At 35.6% G+C, this 20,304-nt stretch overlaps 1 protein-coding gene and 1 non-coding gene across 7 annotated transcripts in view; both read right to left on the reverse strand.

Annotated features, from left to right (window-relative positions):
• The window catches only part of GTF2A1 (general transcription factor IIA subunit 1), a 47,799-nt gene that overhangs the window by 13,307 nt on the left and 14,188 nt on the right, over positions 1-20,304 (reverse strand). For 2 of the 6 annotated variants that reach the window (XM_023628209.2, XM_023628207.2), the window contains 6 exons: positions 15,262-15,466; positions 13,454-13,518; positions 9,477-9,552; positions 7,631-7,764; positions 4,480-4,800; positions 380-469 (listed from right to left, as the gene is read on the reverse strand). In XM_023628209.2, coding sequence (XP_023483977.1) covers positions 380-469; positions 4,480-4,800; positions 7,631-7,764; positions 9,477-9,552; positions 13,454-13,518; positions 15,262-15,466 — 891 coding nt within the window. Of the gene's footprint in view, positions 1-379; positions 470-4,479; positions 4,801-7,630; positions 7,765-9,476; positions 9,553-13,453; positions 13,519-15,261; positions 15,467-18,484; positions 18,628-20,304 lie in introns of those variants that run through there. The other 4 variants (XM_070249372.1, XM_023628208.2, XM_023628210.2 and 1 more) reach the window with 3 other exon arrangements.
• LOC111770505 (small nucleolar RNA SNORA79) lies at positions 14,082-14,225 on the reverse strand. The gene has a single exon (XR_002803777.1). It is a non-coding gene; the product is annotated as a small nucleolar RNA SNORA79 (small nucleolar RNA).

Raw genomic sequence — 20,304 nt, forward strand, 5'->3', positions numbered from 1 at the left:
CCTTTTAGTTTTGAGGCAGTTGAGGCTAAGGTCAATACAGGGTTATCCCATTGAGTTTCTATTGATGTTCAAGGACAATCCCAAAGTGGCTCTACTTACTTAGTTAACAAGTTGGGAGGCATAGTCTAAACTGAAAAAAGCATAACTCTGCTCAGGATTTCATTCATAACTTATTTTTCAAATGTAAAGCTACACAAATTAACTTCTCATTCTATTAAAATAATCTACTAAACTATAACAATGTTTCCATTCACACTGTTTATACTGAGTATAAGAGGCATCAATTGGCTGTCCAAATGCTGGAACAAGTCAGAAAGGATGGTTTAGGGAAGAAATACAACAGAAAAAATTGTCAGTAATCTGATGCTGAAATCCTTACCTTATCATACTGGCATACAACAACATTTTCTGTATCAAAGAGTTCCTGTCCTTCTTCATCACTAACATCATCTTCACTATTGAGAGGCTCCTACAAATAAAAAAGGAGATTTTATTTATACTTCACATATTATTGCCTGTGTTAAGATTTAGCTAGTGTTACTGAAATTCCAGAAAGAAAATAAATACAACAGTGAAAATAGTTAAGCCACATAACTTGTAAGTCTGAAAAGATATTTAGCTTTATTTCTCTCATTCTTTCAGAATAGCACAAGAAGACAATTCTCTCCAATAACTGCTTAAGATGCCTAGAAGTAGACCTAGGAAAATATGAAGGTTTAAAGAGATAATGGCACTATGTACCACCACCAGCAGCAGTGTAAAGGGAAAAATAATGGTGAAACTGGAGGAGGAAAAATGGCTATAAAAGAGGCAAGCAGTCTGGCTTATCTTTACATTAAGGAAAGGACTCTGAATACCAATTAGCATGTCTACCGAGGTGATGGTGACTGTGGAGGCTTAGAACATAATTAACTAAGTCATTCATAGTAAGAGGATGGGGGGGGTGCAAATTTCAATACTAAAGTCTCAGTCCTAAAGAGAATTAAAGGCCAAGATCTAACTAGAGCATAAAATGGTCAACTATGTTAAACTTGACCTCAGTTGTGGCAATAAATCAGATTCCTAATTAATGAAGAAAGAGAAGATAGGACAAAATAAAAGTGGAATGGAAAATAATCAGGATGATATTAGGCCTATATCTACTCACACACAAGTATGTATATATATTCTTTAAGTTAAAATAGATATCACCAATGTAAATGTAAAAAAACCCAAAAAACAAAACTTAACTGAGGTAAAATTCACATAAAATTCACCATTTTCAAGTGTACAATTCAGTCACACTTAGTACATTTATAATGTGTGCAACCATCAACCACTAATTAATTCCAGAACAATTTCGTACCTTTACCATTAAGCAGTCACTCCCCATTCCTGCCTCTCTCCAGCCTCTGGCAACCACTAATCTGCTGTCTCTATAGATTTACCTATTCCAGATATCTCATATAAATGGAATCATACAATATACACATAGAATATGTGGTCTGGCTTCTTTAACCTAGCATAATATCTGAGCTTCATCCATGTTGTAGTATATACCAATACTTAGTTCCTTTTCGTGGCAAAATAATAGTCCATCATATGGATATATCATATTTCATTTGTCCCTCCATCACTTGATGGACATCTGGGTTTTGTGTAGAGGGCTGTTATGAACATTCATGTACCAGCTTTTGTTTGAACACCTATTTTCAATTCTCTTACACATATACATGGGGGTGGGACTGCAGGGTCATATAGTAATTCTATGGTCAACTTTTTGAGGAACCATCAAACCATTTTGCACAGCAGCTACACCATTCTACATTCCCACCAGCAATGAACAAAGTTACAATTTCTCTGTATCTTCACTGACATGTTATTTTCTCTTTATTTCTTCTTTGATCATAGCCATCCTAGTAGATGTGAAGTAGTCTATCTTTGTGGTTTTGATTTGCATTTCTCCAATGAATAATGATGTTGAGCATCTTTTCACGTGCTTGTTGGCTATCTGCATATCTTCTTTGGAGAAACGTCTATTTAAGTCCTTTGCCCATTTTTGAATAGAGTTGTTTGTTTTTTGTCACTGAGTTTTGAGAGTTCTCTATATAGTCTGAATATTAATCCTTTATTAGATATATTATCTGTAAATATTTTCTCCTTATTTTGCAGGTTGTCTTTTTACTTGATATTTTCCTTTGATGCACCAAAGTTTTAATCTATTAAATCCACTTTATTTTTTCTTTGATTGCTTGTGCTTTTGGTGTTATATCTAGAAACAACTGCCAAATCCAATGTTGTGGAGCTTTTGCCCTGTGTTTTCTTCTAAGAGTTTTATGTCTTACATTTAGGTCTTTGATGCATTTTGAATTGATTTTTGTATATGGTGTGAGGTATATTCACAGAAGAATTAAGTATAATCTAAAAAAAAAACAGCCCAAGGTAGAGAGAACACTCCCCCAAATCCATTTTATAAGGTTACCATAACCTGAAAACCTGGTAAGAAGAGTGTGAGAACAGAAAATCACAGATGGTATCACTCATGAATATACATCCAAAAGCCCTGAGCAAAGTGAATTCAGCAATTCATAAAAAGGGTAATACATAATGATCAAGTTGTGCTATTGCAGGAATACAAAATTGGTTTACAAACAGAAAACCAATTAATACAACTCATCATAAATAAGAGATTAAGGATTTAAAGAAATCACATAATCATCTAATAGTTGCAGAAAAAGTATTTAATAAAATTCAATACTTGTTTATAGTTTAAAAAACAAAACAAAGCTTAGTTAATCTGAAGAGAACTTTCCTTAACCTGATAAAGGGTATCCATAAAAAGCCCACAGTAAACATTATACTTAATAGCGAAACACAGAAAAAGGATTCCTTTTAAGATTAAAGACAAAGATGAGAGTGTCTGCTATCACTATTTCTAGTCCATGTTGTTCTGGAGGGCTTAGCCAACAAGGCAAGAAAAATTTTTTTCATATTTTACTTGTCTACAGAGAAAATATGAAAGAATCAAAGAGGCTAAACCTCATCAGTAATCAAGGAAATGCAAATTAAAATCAAAATGAAATACCATTTTCTACCTACCGAGCTGGCAAAAATTAAGAAAGCTGACAATATCAAGTATTGGTGAAGACATGGAGACATCTGCACAATTATACACTGAATGGAATGTAACTAGTAAAACAATTTGGCATTTTTTGTAAAGTTGAAGCTGTGCATACCTTGGGATCCAGCAATTCAATGTTTAGGTATTGAAATTAGAGAAACTCTTGCATATGTGTCTGCAGAAGACACACACAAGAATATTTTATAACTGTCTGTAACAGTAAACAAGCAGAAACACCCCTGATGCCCATCACATTAGAAATATGGATAAACAAATTATGGTATGTTCAATGGTGAAAAAAATTATAGGGATATGGCAACAACTTAGATGAGTGTCAGAAATACCATCTTCAGGAAAAAAAACTTGAAGAATACATAATTATTCCATTTATGTTATAAATGGGCATGCAAAACTAAATAATATGCTTTAGGAATATAAATGCAAGTGGTAAAACATAAAGGCAAGTTAATGATAAACACAAAATTCATGAGCATAGTTACTCTGATGGCAGAAGAGGATGGGATCGGGGACAGGCACCCAGGGGACTTTAATGAAGTAATGGGATTTTTTTTCTTTTAACTTACGTTGACACTGCGGTGTTTATATCTTAAAATAATTTTTATTCATTTATATCTATTCAATATTTAATAAAAATAATATTTAAAAAAATATTACTTAGGTAATTTAAAAGAACTTTGTACCAAGATAAACAAAAAGTTACATGTCAGGGTACAGAAGGCAATTAAGAATGAAAATTGTAGTAAGACAAATATTATCTTGAATTCAAGTAACTAAGCTGGAAAACGAAGATATACTTATATACTTCTATAAATATATAACTAAAGATGAATAAGAAAGGACAGTTTGTTAAACTGAAGATAGACACTAAGAGTAAATAAGGTTATCTAGGGAACTGGTATGGAATATGGACCAAAAGGAGGTTTTGAATGAATCACATTTACCTTTTTTCTTAAGTTTCCTCTCCTCCCAAATGTTACTGTACCTTTTTAATTACTGATGCAAAAGATTAAACACATCTATCTGTTCTCCCAATGTCTTATGTTTAAGCCACATCATGAATGCATAGGCCAAAGAAATAGTATTACTTTCACTCTCTCCATTACCTTTATAAATACAACTTAATTTGGTATAAATTCATTTTTTATTACTAGCTATATGAAACATTTTATGAAGATAAATACAACCAGAACAATCTAAAAGTCTTAAGTTACAACAATGTCTAAATTTATACTTAAAATCCTATGTTGTATAGCACCCTAACAACCTCTGAAAAAATGCAACATAATTCATCAGTTTGGTACCAAGGAAAAGAAATGATTGAGTAGCTTCTCATTTCAAGTCTTTTACCAGAAACTTACTTCTTCTACCTGCCCATCTTCAGCTCCATCTTTCTCTTTGTCTTCCTCCTCATCATCATCATAGTCTTCTTCTTCATCTTCATCTTCTTCAGATGATGTATCCCCAGTTCCATCAACTTGTAACACCAATGGAGCTTGCTGTTGAGCAGGCTGGGCCTGTGGCTGCTGTTGGCCAGTTGCAGTTATCTGTGCTTGCGCTGGTGTAGGAGCCGCCACCGTTGTGGGTATAACTTGAGTCTTATTTCCTGTAAATAAGATTTGCTGAGGCTGGATGATGACACCTGTCTGTGGTGAAATTCCTCCCGGAAGTGGGGCCAGTACCTAAGACAAAAGAAAAGCACTTATTAGGAACTAGTTAGAGGATCAAGTAGCTCAGTTGCATTACTTTGGTACACAGAAATAGGTCCAAATGCTGAAGAATCACCAAAAATGGCCATATCTCAAACAGAGTTAAAATTACCAAAGCACAAAAGGAATGATTAATGAGTATACTGATCCACTAAATTTCCACTTTACCACTCAAATTTCTAAAGGAAAAAAGACTTTATGAAGATAACTGCTTCACTTATTGAGCACTTTCTATGTACATGCCAGATTCCAGACCAAGAGTTACATGTTACGGGTCGGCCCTGTGGCACAGCGGTTAAGTGCACATGTTCCACTTCGGTGGCCAGGGGTTCGCCAGTTCGGATCCCAGGTGCAGACATGGCACTGCTTGGCAAAAGCCATGCCGTGGTAGGCGTCCCACATAGAAAGTAGAGGAAGATGGGCATTGATGTTAGCTCAGAGCCAGTCTTCCTCAGCAAAAAGAGGAGGATTGGCAGTAGTTAGCTCAGGGCTAATCTTCCTCAAAAAAAAAAAAAAAAAAAGAGTTATATGTTAGTAGTTTATTTCTTGAAACATGGAAAAGTTTAGTAACTTGCACTGCTTTGAACTTAGGCTTTCTGGTTCTGCTCTTATTCTTATGCTATACTGCCTGCTTATGAAAGCCACTGTATTGAAAATCTGAACTTCTGGGTTCTAGTTTTGTTCAAGATGACAGATACAGATGTAGCAGAGGCAAGTCATTTAACCTCTCTTGGCTTTAGTCACTTCACTGTTAGACTATGATCAATGGTTCTCAATCTTGGCTGCAAGTTATAACCACCTGGTGGCTTAAACATACCTAGGCCCCTCTCCTAATATTCTGACTTAATTGGTGTGAGATGAAATCTATTCTCGTTATTTAAAGCTCCCAGATGATTCTAATCATGCAACCACAGCTGAGAACCACCAGATCAGATGATTTCTAAAGTTCCAGTTTCTGCATTCTAGGATTCTAAAGTAAACCACAAGTTGAAAAGGACATATTAACAAATATTAATTATATCTGCTATAGTGAACATATTTATAATTATAGTTATTAACAAATAAAAAGCAGAGAATGCTTTGTGATAAATAAGCACTGAATGGCAATTACTGCCATTAGGTTCAAGAAATGCGAAAATAATAAGATGGTATTTCCTTTAAGAGGTTTACAGATTAACAGGGCAATAGACAAAGCAATAACAACTCAAAAAGACAGAAAATGTAAAGAAGTATGATATCATATGAGAACACAGGAGAGAGCAATAAATTCAGCTTGGGGGACAAGGCATGGTCAGGGAAGTCTTCCTAGGAGGTAATACTTGAGTTTCTGTTGTACTTTGGTAGATTAGCCAAGCCTTTTCTGTTTGGTTTGTTTGGGGGGAGTGCTGAAAGTTGCTAGAAGGAAGGCCAAAGGCAGCATTCTAAATAGAAAAATAACATCAAGCAAAACCTAGAAGTAACAGCAGGACAAAATCCAGAAAGCTGTAAGTAGGCTAGGTTAAGGCTCCTCCTCCAATCTTACCACTACATTTGTACTATTAAATTGACATTACGTGTTTATATGTCTTTCTCTTTTTAAAGTACCTAAGTTCCTCAAGAAAATAACCATTTCTCTTTCATTTTTGTCCTCACAGTACAACAGGTTAACACTTGGTACTCAAGTAGGTGCAAATATTTGTTAACTTTGATCTAAACAACAGCTGAGGCAGATAACAACTGGAAGCATGGCATGAAATAAACCTGGAGAGATGAAAAAAAACAAGATCCCAAAATAGACCTTATAAACCATGCTGAGGAGTTTAGACTTTTTCCAATAGACAATGGGAAGTCATTAAAAGATTTTAATGACTTTTCGGGGCTGGTCCCGTGGCCGAGTGGTTAAGTTTGCGCGCTCCGCTGCAGGCGGCCCAGTGTTTCGTTGGTTCGAGTCCTGGGCGCGGACATGGCACTGCTCATCAAACCACGCTGAGGCGGCATCCCACATGCCACAACTAAAAGGACCCACAACGAAGAATATACAACTATGTACTGGGGGGCTTTGGGGAAGAAAAGGGAAAAAATAAAATCTAAAAAAAAAGATTATAAGATTTTTAGAACAATGACTATAGAGTGGCAGTCAGGAGGACACAAGACTGGAGGCAGGGAAATAGATGAAGAGGATAGAACAGTTTTTAAGCAAAAAATCATGAGCATGAACTAAGGAAGTGACGAGAGTCTGAGAAAAGAAAACATATGAAACGTATGTTTCAAACATATGAAAGGACTGCAAATATGTTAAAAGTGCAGTCTGAAAAAAAAAGAACTATTAAGAACTGGGAGGACTTCATGGTACCTCGGATACTGAAGGCAAGGGAAAGGGAGAATTCCACACACCCTCTTCTAGAAAATACATAAGCATCATGAAACTAGACTCACACCTGCCTTGTTCACTCCTGAATTTCCAGTCCCTTGCAAAGACCCTGATATGTAGTCACACAGTAAATGCTTGTTGAATGAATGCTAAATAACTAGCTTAGGAGACTGGATGGAGAGTGGTACAACCAGCGACCCACAGAAAAACACATTCAGGGGGATGATGAAGGATGAGTAGGGATAACAACAACTTAGTCTTAAACATATTGAATGTAAATTAAGCTGCGAGGGATACACGAGGCATTCAGAATGACAGGGTGTGTTGTACTGGAGAAGAGTCTAAGAATTTATATAGATAAAGCCATGGGAAAAGGGAAGGGAACCACTCAGAGAATTGATATAGAAGAATAAAAAAGAACCCCATGGTGATCACAACTCACGATTCTTTTACCTGCTGGATAACAGGAGCTTGTACTCCACCAGGCTGCATTTGTGGTATAACCTGTTGTTGCAGAACCACTGACTGCTGAGGCTGAAAGATATACTGGGCACCATTGGCTGCTCTGACCACTTGAAGAAGCTGGCCTAAAGCAAAATGTATGTAATCCAAGTTACCATTTTAGCAGCAACCATGTGAAAATAAATGAATTCACAGTGAACATCAACCACCAAAGGCCCTAGAAATTATCAAATAAGAAGTCTAACAATTTTATTAAGGGCCGTCATCCATACATAGTAAAGTATAATCCTTACCTTCTCTGACTTCCTTCCACGTTCAAATACATTGCCTAAAATGTTTTATTTTCCATATTTATCATCTTTATAAAGCTGTTTTCTAATCACGTTTTAACAAGAGATTATGAAAGTTGATTAAATTATCATTGTTAACATGTTAGGAGTCATAAGAGAACAACAAGTAAAATCAAGTGTTTCAGGGACTGTTCGTTTTTAAAGCTTTAAAGAAATGAAAGTATAGTAGTTCACTAACATCTTGACCGAAAGCTAACATCTTGAACCAAAGCACCACAGTACTTAGCTTCAAAAGTGCTTAAAAACAACAAAAGTTTGCTGAACCAATCATCATTGCCACATAACACTAACTGTACGACTGGCTTATACACACAGAACTGAATTCCTCTAACATGTTGTTTTAAATGAATCTTGAATTAATTAAAAAGCAAATAATTATAGGGGCAAGCCTAGTTGCACAGTGGTTATGTTTGTGTGCTCCGCTTCGGCGGCCCAGGGTTCACAGGTTCAGATCCCAGGCGTGGACCTATGCACTGCTCATCAGGCCATGCTGTGGCAGCATCCCACGTACAAAAATAGAGGAAGACTACTGCAGATGTCAGCTCAGTGACAATCTTCCTCAAGCAAAAAAGAGGAAGACTGGCAACAGATGTTAGCTCAGGGCCAGTCTTCCTCACTAAAAAAGGAATAAAAGTACACAATTATATCTTATTAAAATATGTAGCAAGATAAGCCCCAAGTTTGTTCTTCACAAATTTAGAAATTAACAAAACAAGTAATTGTATAATTAAGATAACAGAGAAAATACTTAAAATCCATGTAAATAAATTCTTCAAAAATTAATATGCTGGGGCCGGCCCAGTGGCACAGTGGTTGTGTGCACATTCCACGTCAGCGGCCCGGGGTTCGCCAGTTCGGATCCCGGGTGCCGACATGGCATTGCTTGGCACACCATTCTGTGGTAGGTGTCCCACATATAAAGCAGAGGAAGATGGGCATGGATGTTAGCTCAGGGCCAGTCTTCCTCAGCGAAAGGAGGAGGATTGGTGGCAGTTAGCTCAGGGATAATCTTCCTCAAAAAAAACAAAAACAAAACAAACAAAAAAATTAATACGCCAAAAATCACGAGCAAATTTTGTCAGTCTACACAGAGATACTATGTAAAATAGAAAGCAATAAATTTGCTCTTAAGATACTATAGAACTTACTTTAATATCACAAATTAATTCAAATTAGTCCAGTTTAACTTATTTGGCAGGTTAAATGTATTTAGCAAAAAACTAAGTAAATAAGCATTTCTATATAATCATACTTCATTCAATAATAGGATTCTCATTCACAGATCAAAAGCTCAAGTGCAATTCTCCTCTACGCATCCTCAACGACTACATTTTAATGTGCTATAGTCCTCAATCTTATTTTTAATAACCTAAGCCAAATGATAAAAGAAATATTAACATTTTCTATTTTTCAATGAAGACAAAACAAAGGCTATATGGTACAATTTTCTAAGTTATATAAATAGTGGTTCTATTATTCCTGATTACCGGAATTTGTTAATATCTGTTGAACAGGAGTCACACCTGCAGGGAGTGCCAAGGTAGCAGCAGTAGCAGCAGCACTCTGAAAAACAAAGAAAAAAATCAAAACCACATACGTGCATAACAGAACTTCAGTTTATCTCTGGCATATCTTAACAGTATTTGAAGTTTATCATTTAGTATATAGTAAAATGAAAAGCTCTAACAGTAAGACTAACTCTCATTTTATAAAATGGTACAATTAAGATCATCTAGCCTACATGTCCTACCTAATTATTTCAAGCAATTAGACAGAATAATATAACTGGGTTTTTTCATCTGGGAGAATGTGCTCTAAGGAAATCTCAGCTACATTAACAATGCTGTACAATATATGAAATATCCATTCCATTATTTCCTTTTCTACTCTGTTTCCTTACTCCCAATTCCTTGTTGTCAATTAATATACTTGAGGCAAAAGTTTAAGTATCTTCATTTAGAAATCTTAATATTTTAAATTTATACTAGAATCAAAAGGTCTCTACAGAAAACCTTTTATCAGAAGACTATACTTGGAGTACTGCTGGCAATTCTAAGATGCCATAAGGTGACAATATTGGCATTATATCTAGGTGAAACATATACTAATCATAGTTTTATTAATACAAAAAAATTTCAACAAACTTTAATTTCTACATTTTAAAATGGAGTTAGTATCTGAAATTTAAGTTACAAAAATATACATGAGATTAGCCTCTGAATTTCTTTAAGTCCAGAATAAATTCTTGATTTACTGTTTCTGAAGACTTCTTTCCTCAAAAAAAATTATACCATATTCTTACTGTTTTTTTATCCTGTGCTTGAAGTATTTCCATGTACCTAACTGTAACTATACATAGGTAGTTTTTCCCCTCCTCCCTCTTCGATGTTTTTTAAGGTACCAAGCCTTCATATACTCAATCTAACCTATACATTTTTAGAAGCACCTCTATTTGAATAAGCATCAAGAGATAAATATAACTAAGTTTTGCAGATCCTAATGCCAGAGAAATCAATGAAACTTGGAAAATTATACTCAAGTGGGTTAAGGAAATACAAGTACTATCCAGTCTAGGCTCTAGGTACAGCTTTCCAAGAAAAGATGTTTTGTTGTTGCCACTTGACAGGCCTAAGTAATTTCTGTATCTTAAGCCTGAAATTCCCACTATGTCCTCAGAATCCAGCTATAGCCCCCTAGGTTCTCTTTATTTTAAATTGGTGATAGGGTACTTAAGTACTCAATATAAAATAAATCTTGTCTGTATAGGCAAATGAAAGGTACTCTCAGTTTAGGGAACATATTGGCAACTACTTACTGTATTATTTAGGAATATTAAGTGCCTATAATTCATATTTTATAAAGATTAATAGATCTCCCTCCTGGCAAACTAACATAGCAGTTTATATAAATATAGCATACAAGACATAAAAACCACCTGCACAGCTCTGCATATTCAAGTTGCTATCAATAAATACGTGTTGAGTGATGTACCACACACAACCCATCTTTTATTACTGACTACTGAAAATTTCTTCTTGTATTCTATGAAATATCCTTAATATGAATAATGCATTACAGCAATCATAAAGAAAACCTGCAACACTGGTTTGATATAAGGTCCCGTTTTATAAGTGCCCTGAAATAGCCTCCCACCTAACATATTATCAGTATCCCACCTTCTTACAGAATTACATAATTTTTCAACATGTTCATTTCCAAAGCATACATAGCTACTAAAAAGATCAAAACTGTTTTTAATGGTTGTCTTTGAATCAGCAATAAGAAGGCAAGCAAACAAAAACCCAAAAAACTTTTATTTGTAAAGAGTCGACATTGAGGGTATGTTTCAGAACATGTATAAATACATGGAGCAAACGCTGAGTGAAAACATCAAGTAAAATGCTAAAATACAAATAAATACTAGTACATTTTACTGATTGAAGTTTCTGACCTATGATCTGTTTAAATATACATGCTCCTTACAATCAAGAAGATGTAACAAATAAGTAAAAGATGGGCCATTCATTTTGCGCCAGTCTCTTCAAACACATTTTTAACTCAAAATTCTCTCCCAAAACACTTCGAAACTAGATGGCCCTACTCCAAGTTATTCTACCAAACTTTCTGTTTTAAAATGACACAAGTTATTCCCTAGGAAACAGTCTCAAAAGTACCAACTGCAATATGGATTCTACAGTGAGACTTTATATTTTTAAGGGTGGAACCTAAAAAGAAATTTGGGGCATTAGACTTGAAATGGAATTTTTTTGAATAACAACAGTCCTTGTGAGGGGCCGGCCCAGTGATGTAGCAGTTAAGTACCTACTCTCTGCTTAGGTGGCCTGGGGCTTCCCAGTTTGGATCCCGGGTGCAGACCTACGCACAGCTTATCAAGCCATGCTGTGGCAGGTGTCCCACATATAAAATAGAGGGAGATGGACACAGATGTTAGCTCAGGGCCAATCTTCCTCAAAAAAACAAAAATACAAAAATCTGCCTGAGAAATGATAAGCATGGAATTTTGTGATTTTCACACAAAAGAAGCAATTCCAGTAACTTCAACTCTAAGTACAAACAGAGATCCTTGATACTTTGTGAATTTAAAAATTGCAAATTCTACTATCATGTAGAAATTTGCAATTTTATCAAGTTACAAATTTGTAACGCTGGTATATATAAAGAAGACATTTGTCTAGTAGGTCAGCCCTGCTTCCTATCTGGCTTATAAATCACAAATGAGCTTTGAGGTTCATTACTCATCACTCACCAAACAGAAGTGATTTTTTAAAATACTGCTTTTCATTAAGAAAAAATCTAAATCTGAAAAGGAAATCATTGTTAGCACTAGGCTAAGCGATCTTTTTAAAAATAATGATTCTTTCCTTTAAATCAAAGATTTGGCTGAATTTAAGAATGAATTGTCAGAGCTGAGACACAACTAACAGTCTACATATTTTAAACAGAACAAAGAAAAGCCATTCTAATCAGACTTCAGTGTTTTATAAAAAAGAAAACCTTTAAGGAAATAGGTAAAGATCTTCTAAGGACCTGAAGGAGTTCTTTCAATTTTACAGTTATACTATACTATTTTGATGGGAAACATCATATGCCCTAAGTGAAATTTGAAAATTTAAGGACTTAGGAAGTTCAGTGGACTTAGAAATATCAAGTCTAATATATAATAAATTCAACTGGTTAAAATGCATTTTAAAGTAGCATTTTACTATTGTAATAAAATTTACTAGGCTATGCTATGGTTACATCAGAGCAAAAGTTTTTAAATGTTTGATCCTCAAAATAGTTATCTTCAACTATCCAAACAGCTCATTTTTTTATTGTTAAAAAGTTCTAGGGGTCAGCCCGGTGGCACAGCGGTTAAGTTCACATGTTCCGCTTCTCGGCAGCCCGGGGTTCACCGGTTCGGATCCCAGGTGCCGACATGGCACCACTTGGCAAAAGCCATGCTGTGGTAGGCGACCCATATATAAAAGTAGAGGAAGATGGGCATGGATGTTAGCTCAGGGCCAGTCTTCCTTAGCAAAAAGAGGAGGATTGGCAGTAGTCAGCGCAGGATTAATCTTCCTCAAAATAAATAAATAAATAAAGTTCTAATTCTTAGCATTCCTGACTGCTTGTAATTAACAAATCTTCCGAAACAGAACTATATTTGGCCTAACATATTTGGTAGGTCCTCTAAACCTGTTTTCCAAAAATACCAAGTGGTGAAATAGCTCGCACAAAGCATCATTCTTTTGGTATTTTCAAAATAAAACTGCATAATTTTATATAAGTATCAAGCTAAACTTTAGACCTGCTGCTAAATCCAATATTTAGGAAACCAAATAAAACAGGCACTTGCTCAAGTCTTGAATAACCTTCAAGTTGTTACCATACAACATATCTGGGCACAATCATAATTTCGGTTAGAATAAGTAGAGCCAAAGTGCCACGTTCTGAGCCTCACCATGTTTGATGCATTCATGTGTTGTATCAGCTTCGAATCAGGAACAATAACTTGAGGTGCTGCAGCTATAAAAAAACACAAGCACACATACAAACAAGGAACCATAAGGCTATTTCACAATCATAAGGAAGTTATACAATGTGGAAAACTTTTTTCATACTTTCCACATTTTCTGCATTCAACCATTTGATGTCTCAGAAAGTTATAAATTTCTATGGTAAATAACAGTTATAATATACCCACCTTATACAGGAAAACATCAATTAAAAAAAGAGATTTGAGTAACAATAACTAAGCAGACAAGGGAACTTAGGAACATAAAGTAGTGAGATGCATAACACCTAAAAACATATACATTTCTGCACATTCTTACACTGGCAATTTTCAAATGTAATTTAGTCTTGTCTTGCTAACTCAGCATTAATTGTTTTACTGATATAACGCTACTGCTGGAATGAGTTATTAGCCCATTAAAAGTGAGCTAAACAAGTTATAACTAGTTTTTTTTTAAGCTACGTATCCCTTTTCTCTCAATTGACAACTGCCAGAATCTTAAGTTACTTCCATCAACTTTTAAAAAGATACAAATCAGAAATAATGGTAATGCTACTTAAGTGTAAAAGGAACTAAATGTTTGATCCCGCAAATTTCAGAGAATAAACAGATAATTCCATTATCCTAATATTCTCTGAGTGAAGAAAATCAAATTTTAATTTACGATGACCTAAAACCCTAGTGCCAGGCCTGAAGGCAATAGGAGGAACAGTCATCAAAATAGACCAAAAGGATAAAATTATTTGATGCAAGGTATAGAATAAAACCAAATATTAAAAGTCTTATTTGATACAAACAGTAAAATAACCCGAATAGACATTTCTACTGTGCATCACTATCAATTTTAAGTCTTACATATACTTTCAGATGAGGCAAATGGGTCAACAGTTACCTTCAAATAACTTTTCATTTCCCTTCATTCTCCTCTCCAATAACAAGACTTACAAAACTCAAATGCCTAGGAATTCTGTATAACTGAATAGATGTTTGTCATGACAGAATAAACTACAAGTAATGGATCAAGCATCTTAGCCTTTTCAGGACCCAGATCTTCCTCAGCTGTGAAATGTTCTAAGAGCTACTTCATACAGCCTTTGTAAGACCTCAATCAAACAAAATTAAAAAATGACTTGCATAGGTACAAAGCACTATGGTCACAGTATATAAACACTTATTTTTCTTACCTTTAAGTAATATAAATTAACATATGTTATATATCTACTCTTCACTTAAATCTAATTCAGTCAATTTAATAAATTACCAGGGAACTGAAACTTCAGATTGCCAAAGCATAATTATAAAAATCCTCTAGCGTTTAAGATATATTTATAAAAACTAAATTCAAATATGTCTTTGAAGGAACAAATCAGTTTCATAAAGAAATGAGATAATTTTACTATATGAAATACTGAAAACCTTAGTAAATAGACCTTTATAGACCTGACTTATTTTAGGAAATCCACCATTATGCAGCCTTCTCAAAAGAAATTAATACACTTATTTTAATACACATATTAATAAATTAATACAATTATATTAATAAACTTATCTGACTATCAGCTCAGGCTTTCAATTAGTGACTTGTTTATCACTAATATACAAATAGGATCCACATTTTATACAAATTTATATATAAACACACACACACCTACTCCCCTCAGCCAATAGAAAAGAGAAACCCAGAGTATTTCTCCTCTTTGAAAATGACAAATTTCATTTCCAAGTTGTAAGTAGGAAAACATATCCAGTCTCACCTTGTTGTGATGCAGGAATAAGGACCTGCTGGGTCTGTGCTTGCTGAGGCACTGTCTGCTGTGGTTGAGCTTGCTGATGGTGGTGGTGGTGGTGATGCTGCTGCTGCTGGGGTTGATGCTGCTGTTGAACTTGCAATAAAAGCTGCTGCTCTTCTGAATGAAATCCATCTACTGCCCTAGATTGCATTAGTTTATTCTCCCATAACTAAGGCAAAGAACATTAAGGACTTCTAAGTGACAGGACAGATAACTCTATATGACAGGACATATAGACAAAACATATTTTGCTTACCAGTCTGTTTATAAAATTCTTCCATTTTCAAAACTGATACAACCACAAAAATCAACCAATCTCTAATTCTTACCCAAGTGTATGCAATAATGAAAACTAATTTTAAATTATCAAACTTCATTTTTGCTACCTTAGAGTAATGAAGAATTTCCTTCTTTTTCTATTTTCAACAAACTTTCTACAGTAATTCCTTAGTTACCAGGCAGAGTTTCATACAAGAAATTTTTTGGTAATCAAAGATTATCCTATTTAATATCAAATCCATTATTAACTATTTTTATGGAAATCTTTCCCTAATACAATATTTTCTAACTCTTAAACAACATAAAAAACATAAATTCATCTTTTCCTGATTTGAACACTGAGAACATTATAAAGGCAATCCTCAAGGTGGAAAAGCTCAATTCTCCATCTGTCTATCCCATCCAAGGAGAAAGAAACCGCAAGGCTAATGCTTTTACAGGTATTCTCAACCCTCCATACTTCTTGAAATTCCCCTCCCTCTTACATTATGACAAGGATTGACAACCCTTCTCTGCTTAGCCACTTCTATTTTCTCGTCTCACCCTAAGACAGCTTCTGTGATTGGGGGGGTGGGGGGGGGGGGAGAAGTAGGCAAAAGGAAGAAGGAAAGGAAATATTTACAACTCTTCCATCCTCCTTCCTAACACATTTTCTCTCTACTGTTTAATCTAGAGAGCTTGAACCTTATAGGAAATTGCCCAAGAAAGTAACAAACCGTTCCTTAAAAAAACAAGTGAAATTTAATTCAGTCATTTTGTACACAAGGACCTACATTTACTTTGTTTTTTCCTCTAGGATATACTCTTGGGATGCTGCCTAACTCACCTGAGGTTTCTATCAGATCCTTCAAGAAGCTGCTCACAGGGATTTTTATAATCTCCTGACACTTCCAACTGTTCTAGAAATTCTAGATTTGTACTGTATCTACATCATACTAATAACAATTCCAGCACATCTCTAATGGCTTACTGAAAAAGTAAACTAAAGGTCAATTTCCCACAGCAGCCATTCCTCTAGCAGACTCAGTATTTAGACCTGTCTGAAGACTATTCTTACAGAGACAGTAACAATAGCCATCTCATGGGTTGTTCTGAAGACTAAATAAGATATCCATGTAAAACATTTACCAGAGTCTAACATAAAGTCAGTGATCAATAAACGTTATTATTATGGTGGTGGTATTAATTGCGTAAGAGAGCCTTACACCAGAAGTCGGGAAGCCAGTTACTCCTGGTTTGGCCACTAATCAGCTTTGTGGACAAATCATTTATCTTTCTTGGGCATTCTCCTCATCTAAAGAGGGAAAAAGGTGACTTACATTACTTCTAAACTCAATTCCAGCTAATAAATCTAAGTCTCTGCAAATCCCAGACTAAAAACAGCTAGGGTTCTTCCTAAGGTAACAAAGGACTACTTTTTGAGACCCCAAGTGATGTCTGGTTTATCTCTGTAAAGTGGGCACCTAGCATAGCACACAGTACAAAATAAGCACTTACGTGTTGAATAAAACACATTCGGACTAACGTATTATATAGAAAGGCTCCCAAAACAGTCTGCTATCACCCAAACTTTCTATACTTCTCTGCTCCAAAACAAAGCAAAACCCAGCTTCTTGTGAGCCAAAAATCAAGAAAAAAAGTACAATTAATTAATGCTTTAAGATACAGTCTTTCAAACTATAATTTCCTAAATTTAACGCTTTAGTTTTACTACCTCCAATTGGTCTACCCACTGCAATCTGAGCCATCACTTCAACAAAGCTTCCCTGGTAATGGCAAATATTAATGAGTATATATTATGTGCTGCTAAGTGCTGGGTACCACTACTCACCTAGCCTCCCAAGTCAATGACCTACGAGTCAGAATCCACCCCAACACTCCATCATTATTGTCAATTTCCCTTCAGAAGCATTGTACCAATCTATTCCTACTATTATGGCCCTGGTTCAAGTCTTTTCCTCCTGCTAGTACTACTACAAAGTATAATGACTGAGCTCACTGAGCTCCCTGCATCAAGTCATATACTCCACAGATAATTACTGAGTATGTCCTATATGCTAGACATTGTTAGAGACATTGAGAACAGACAGTGAACAAATCTGACAAAATTCCTTGTCCTCACAGAGCCTACATTCTAGTGGAAACTTGTCTTTCCAACCTATTCTCTATAAATCAGTGGTCCTCAAAACGCAGTCCCAGGGCCAATATCAGCACTATCCGGGAACTTGTTAGACATACTAATTCTCAGGCCCCACCTCAGATCTACTGAATCAGCAACTCTGGGGGTGGAGCCAGGAATCTATTTGAATAATGTGTCCAGGTTATTCTGAAGCACGCTAAAGCCAGAATTGTTGCTTTAAAGTCTAAACCAATGCTTTTCAAACTGCAGACTACAACCCATTAGTGGGTTGTTAAAAGGCAATTTGGATTTCTTTGTAAATGCAATCGAATTAAAAAGAAAATGTCAGACTGTATCCATATCAAGTCAGACTCTCTGGAGCAGAACTCCAAAAATCTGCATTTTAACTAGTACCCCAAGGAATCTTTCTCACTCTAAAGACCGAGCTCCTTAACACAGTGTATGTTACCTCTCCAACTTTAACTATAACTTGCAATCCATTTTCTAAAGGTGACAAACTACTTGCAGATCTCTGAATAGAGCAAAGATATCTCATATCTGAACCTCAGTAAACTACTCCTTATGACTAGCAGTCTTCCCTTAGGATTCCCAAAACAATGCAAATGTCAAAGTCACACAGCCTCAGATAAATCACTCACTGCCTCTATATCTTAAGAGATATTTCTATCATTATACTTTTCACACTAAGTCTACTCTACTGAAGTATGAACTCCTTCAGGGCAGACATAATGTCTTATTCAGCAGCTAACAAAATGACTAAGAACTTACCAGACAGTTAATATTGATTTCAAAGAAGAGAAGGAAAAACTGTTGTTTTCTAGCATAGTGTCTCTCTATAAGAATGCTACGAACATTCTAGGCAGGATAATTCTTTACATCACAGGGTGGCACCACAGAAGTGTATAAGATGCAACATTCCTAGCTCTAGCTTACTAACTGTTAAAGGTGCCCACTAGTCATTATGACAGGTAAACACAGCCCACACGTTTCCAACTGCTTTTGGGGGTGAGAGGAGAGGATGGAAAGGGGGTATTGGAGCAGTGGTCCATTGAGAATCCATATTTACTAAGTACCAAAGACTATTCTAGGTAATATAAAAAGTACAAAAATAGTACACATATTTAGCATTAAGCTTATAATATCAAATAACGTAAAGTTCGAATTAGTTGAGTGTTTTCTGTTTTTCTCCAATTTCATTTTTTGCATACTTTTATTTATCAAAATATTTTATTTTTTAAATATCAACTGTTTAAAATGGACAATGTAATACTGTTTTGGCAACAGTCATCATATTACTACTACTGAAGACAACCAAGGATACTGAATTGCTATTTACTTAGAAAATAGGAAGAACTCTTTTCCGTCCACATTTTTATAGTACTCTTTATTTCCCCGACACAGTAGCTATTATTTCTGGCAGTTCTACTTCAGCAATCTTTGCCAGGTTTCTGAAATTAAACATGGAGAAAATTCATTTTCTTTTCCCCAAATGATTCAGATGTGCATCCGAACATCACGTTTACTAGACTAATAATGAAGTCGTACTGTGCACTTCATAAGTACTTTAAATGTACAGGCTCATTTTTCACAAAAATCCTATAAGACAGACATTATCATCTCCTTTTTACAGAAAAAGAACCCGAGGAACAAGAAGTTAGGTAACTTATCCAACATCACTAACTAATAGCAGGCAAGACCAGGACACGATCCAGGCAGTCTGACTCCAATGCTCCCAGTCAGGGCTAGAACCTGAGAGTGAAGAGTGAATGTCCTTTAAATTTTGCACCCTAGGCACCTTGCCTGCCTCACCCTAATCCTAGCTCTGGTCCAAATTTCTAATCTCTAAACTGTACTGCTGCTATCAGAGTAGTTCTAGTCAAAATTCTGGTATCTTCTTTTTTACAGGTAAGTATTATATACATATCATCTGGAGACAAAAGGCTTAGGTTCAAAATCTCTACCACCTGCTAAATGAACTTGTCAAAGCATATTCCTCCTGAGTCTGTTTTTTGATCTATAAAATGTGATCAGATCTACTGCTTCCTGGCAGTATACTGGGCTAGAAAATCTAAATGATTCTCCTACTTTCACAGAACATCTAGCTCCTGGATAAAACATGAGACGACTGCATTTCTGGGCTCCTTAGAAACGATATTGGGGAACAGAACTTCCCCAAAGGGCAAATGAAGTAGAATAATAGATTACCGTTCAACTTATGGTCCAAGTATTTATATGTAACTAGAGTATACTTAGAACGGTGGTTCTCAATGAGGGGGACGGGGTGGTTTTGCCCCCAGGGACACTTGACAACGTCTGTAGACATTTTTGGTTGTCAGAACCGAGGGGTGCTACTGGCATCTAGTGGGCAGAAGCCAGTTATGCTGCTAACATCCTAAAATGAATAGGACAGCCCTCTAAAACAAATAATTAACAGGTCTAAAGTGTCAGTAGCACTAAGTTTGAGAAAGCTGATCAAGAGGCAGATAAAGTGAGTTTCAGATTTGTCTCCAAAGGAGAAAATTCTCCTCACTTTGTTTTATTGAGAAGAGAGGCCATGTTTTATATCTCCCATAGTACTTGCTGTTTGG

The sequence above is a fragment of the Equus caballus genome, chromosome 24 (assembly GCF_041296265.1).
Source record: "Equus caballus isolate H_3958 breed thoroughbred chromosome 24, TB-T2T, whole genome shotgun sequence".
NCBI lineage: Eukaryota > Metazoa > Chordata > Mammalia > Perissodactyla > Equidae > Equus > Equus caballus.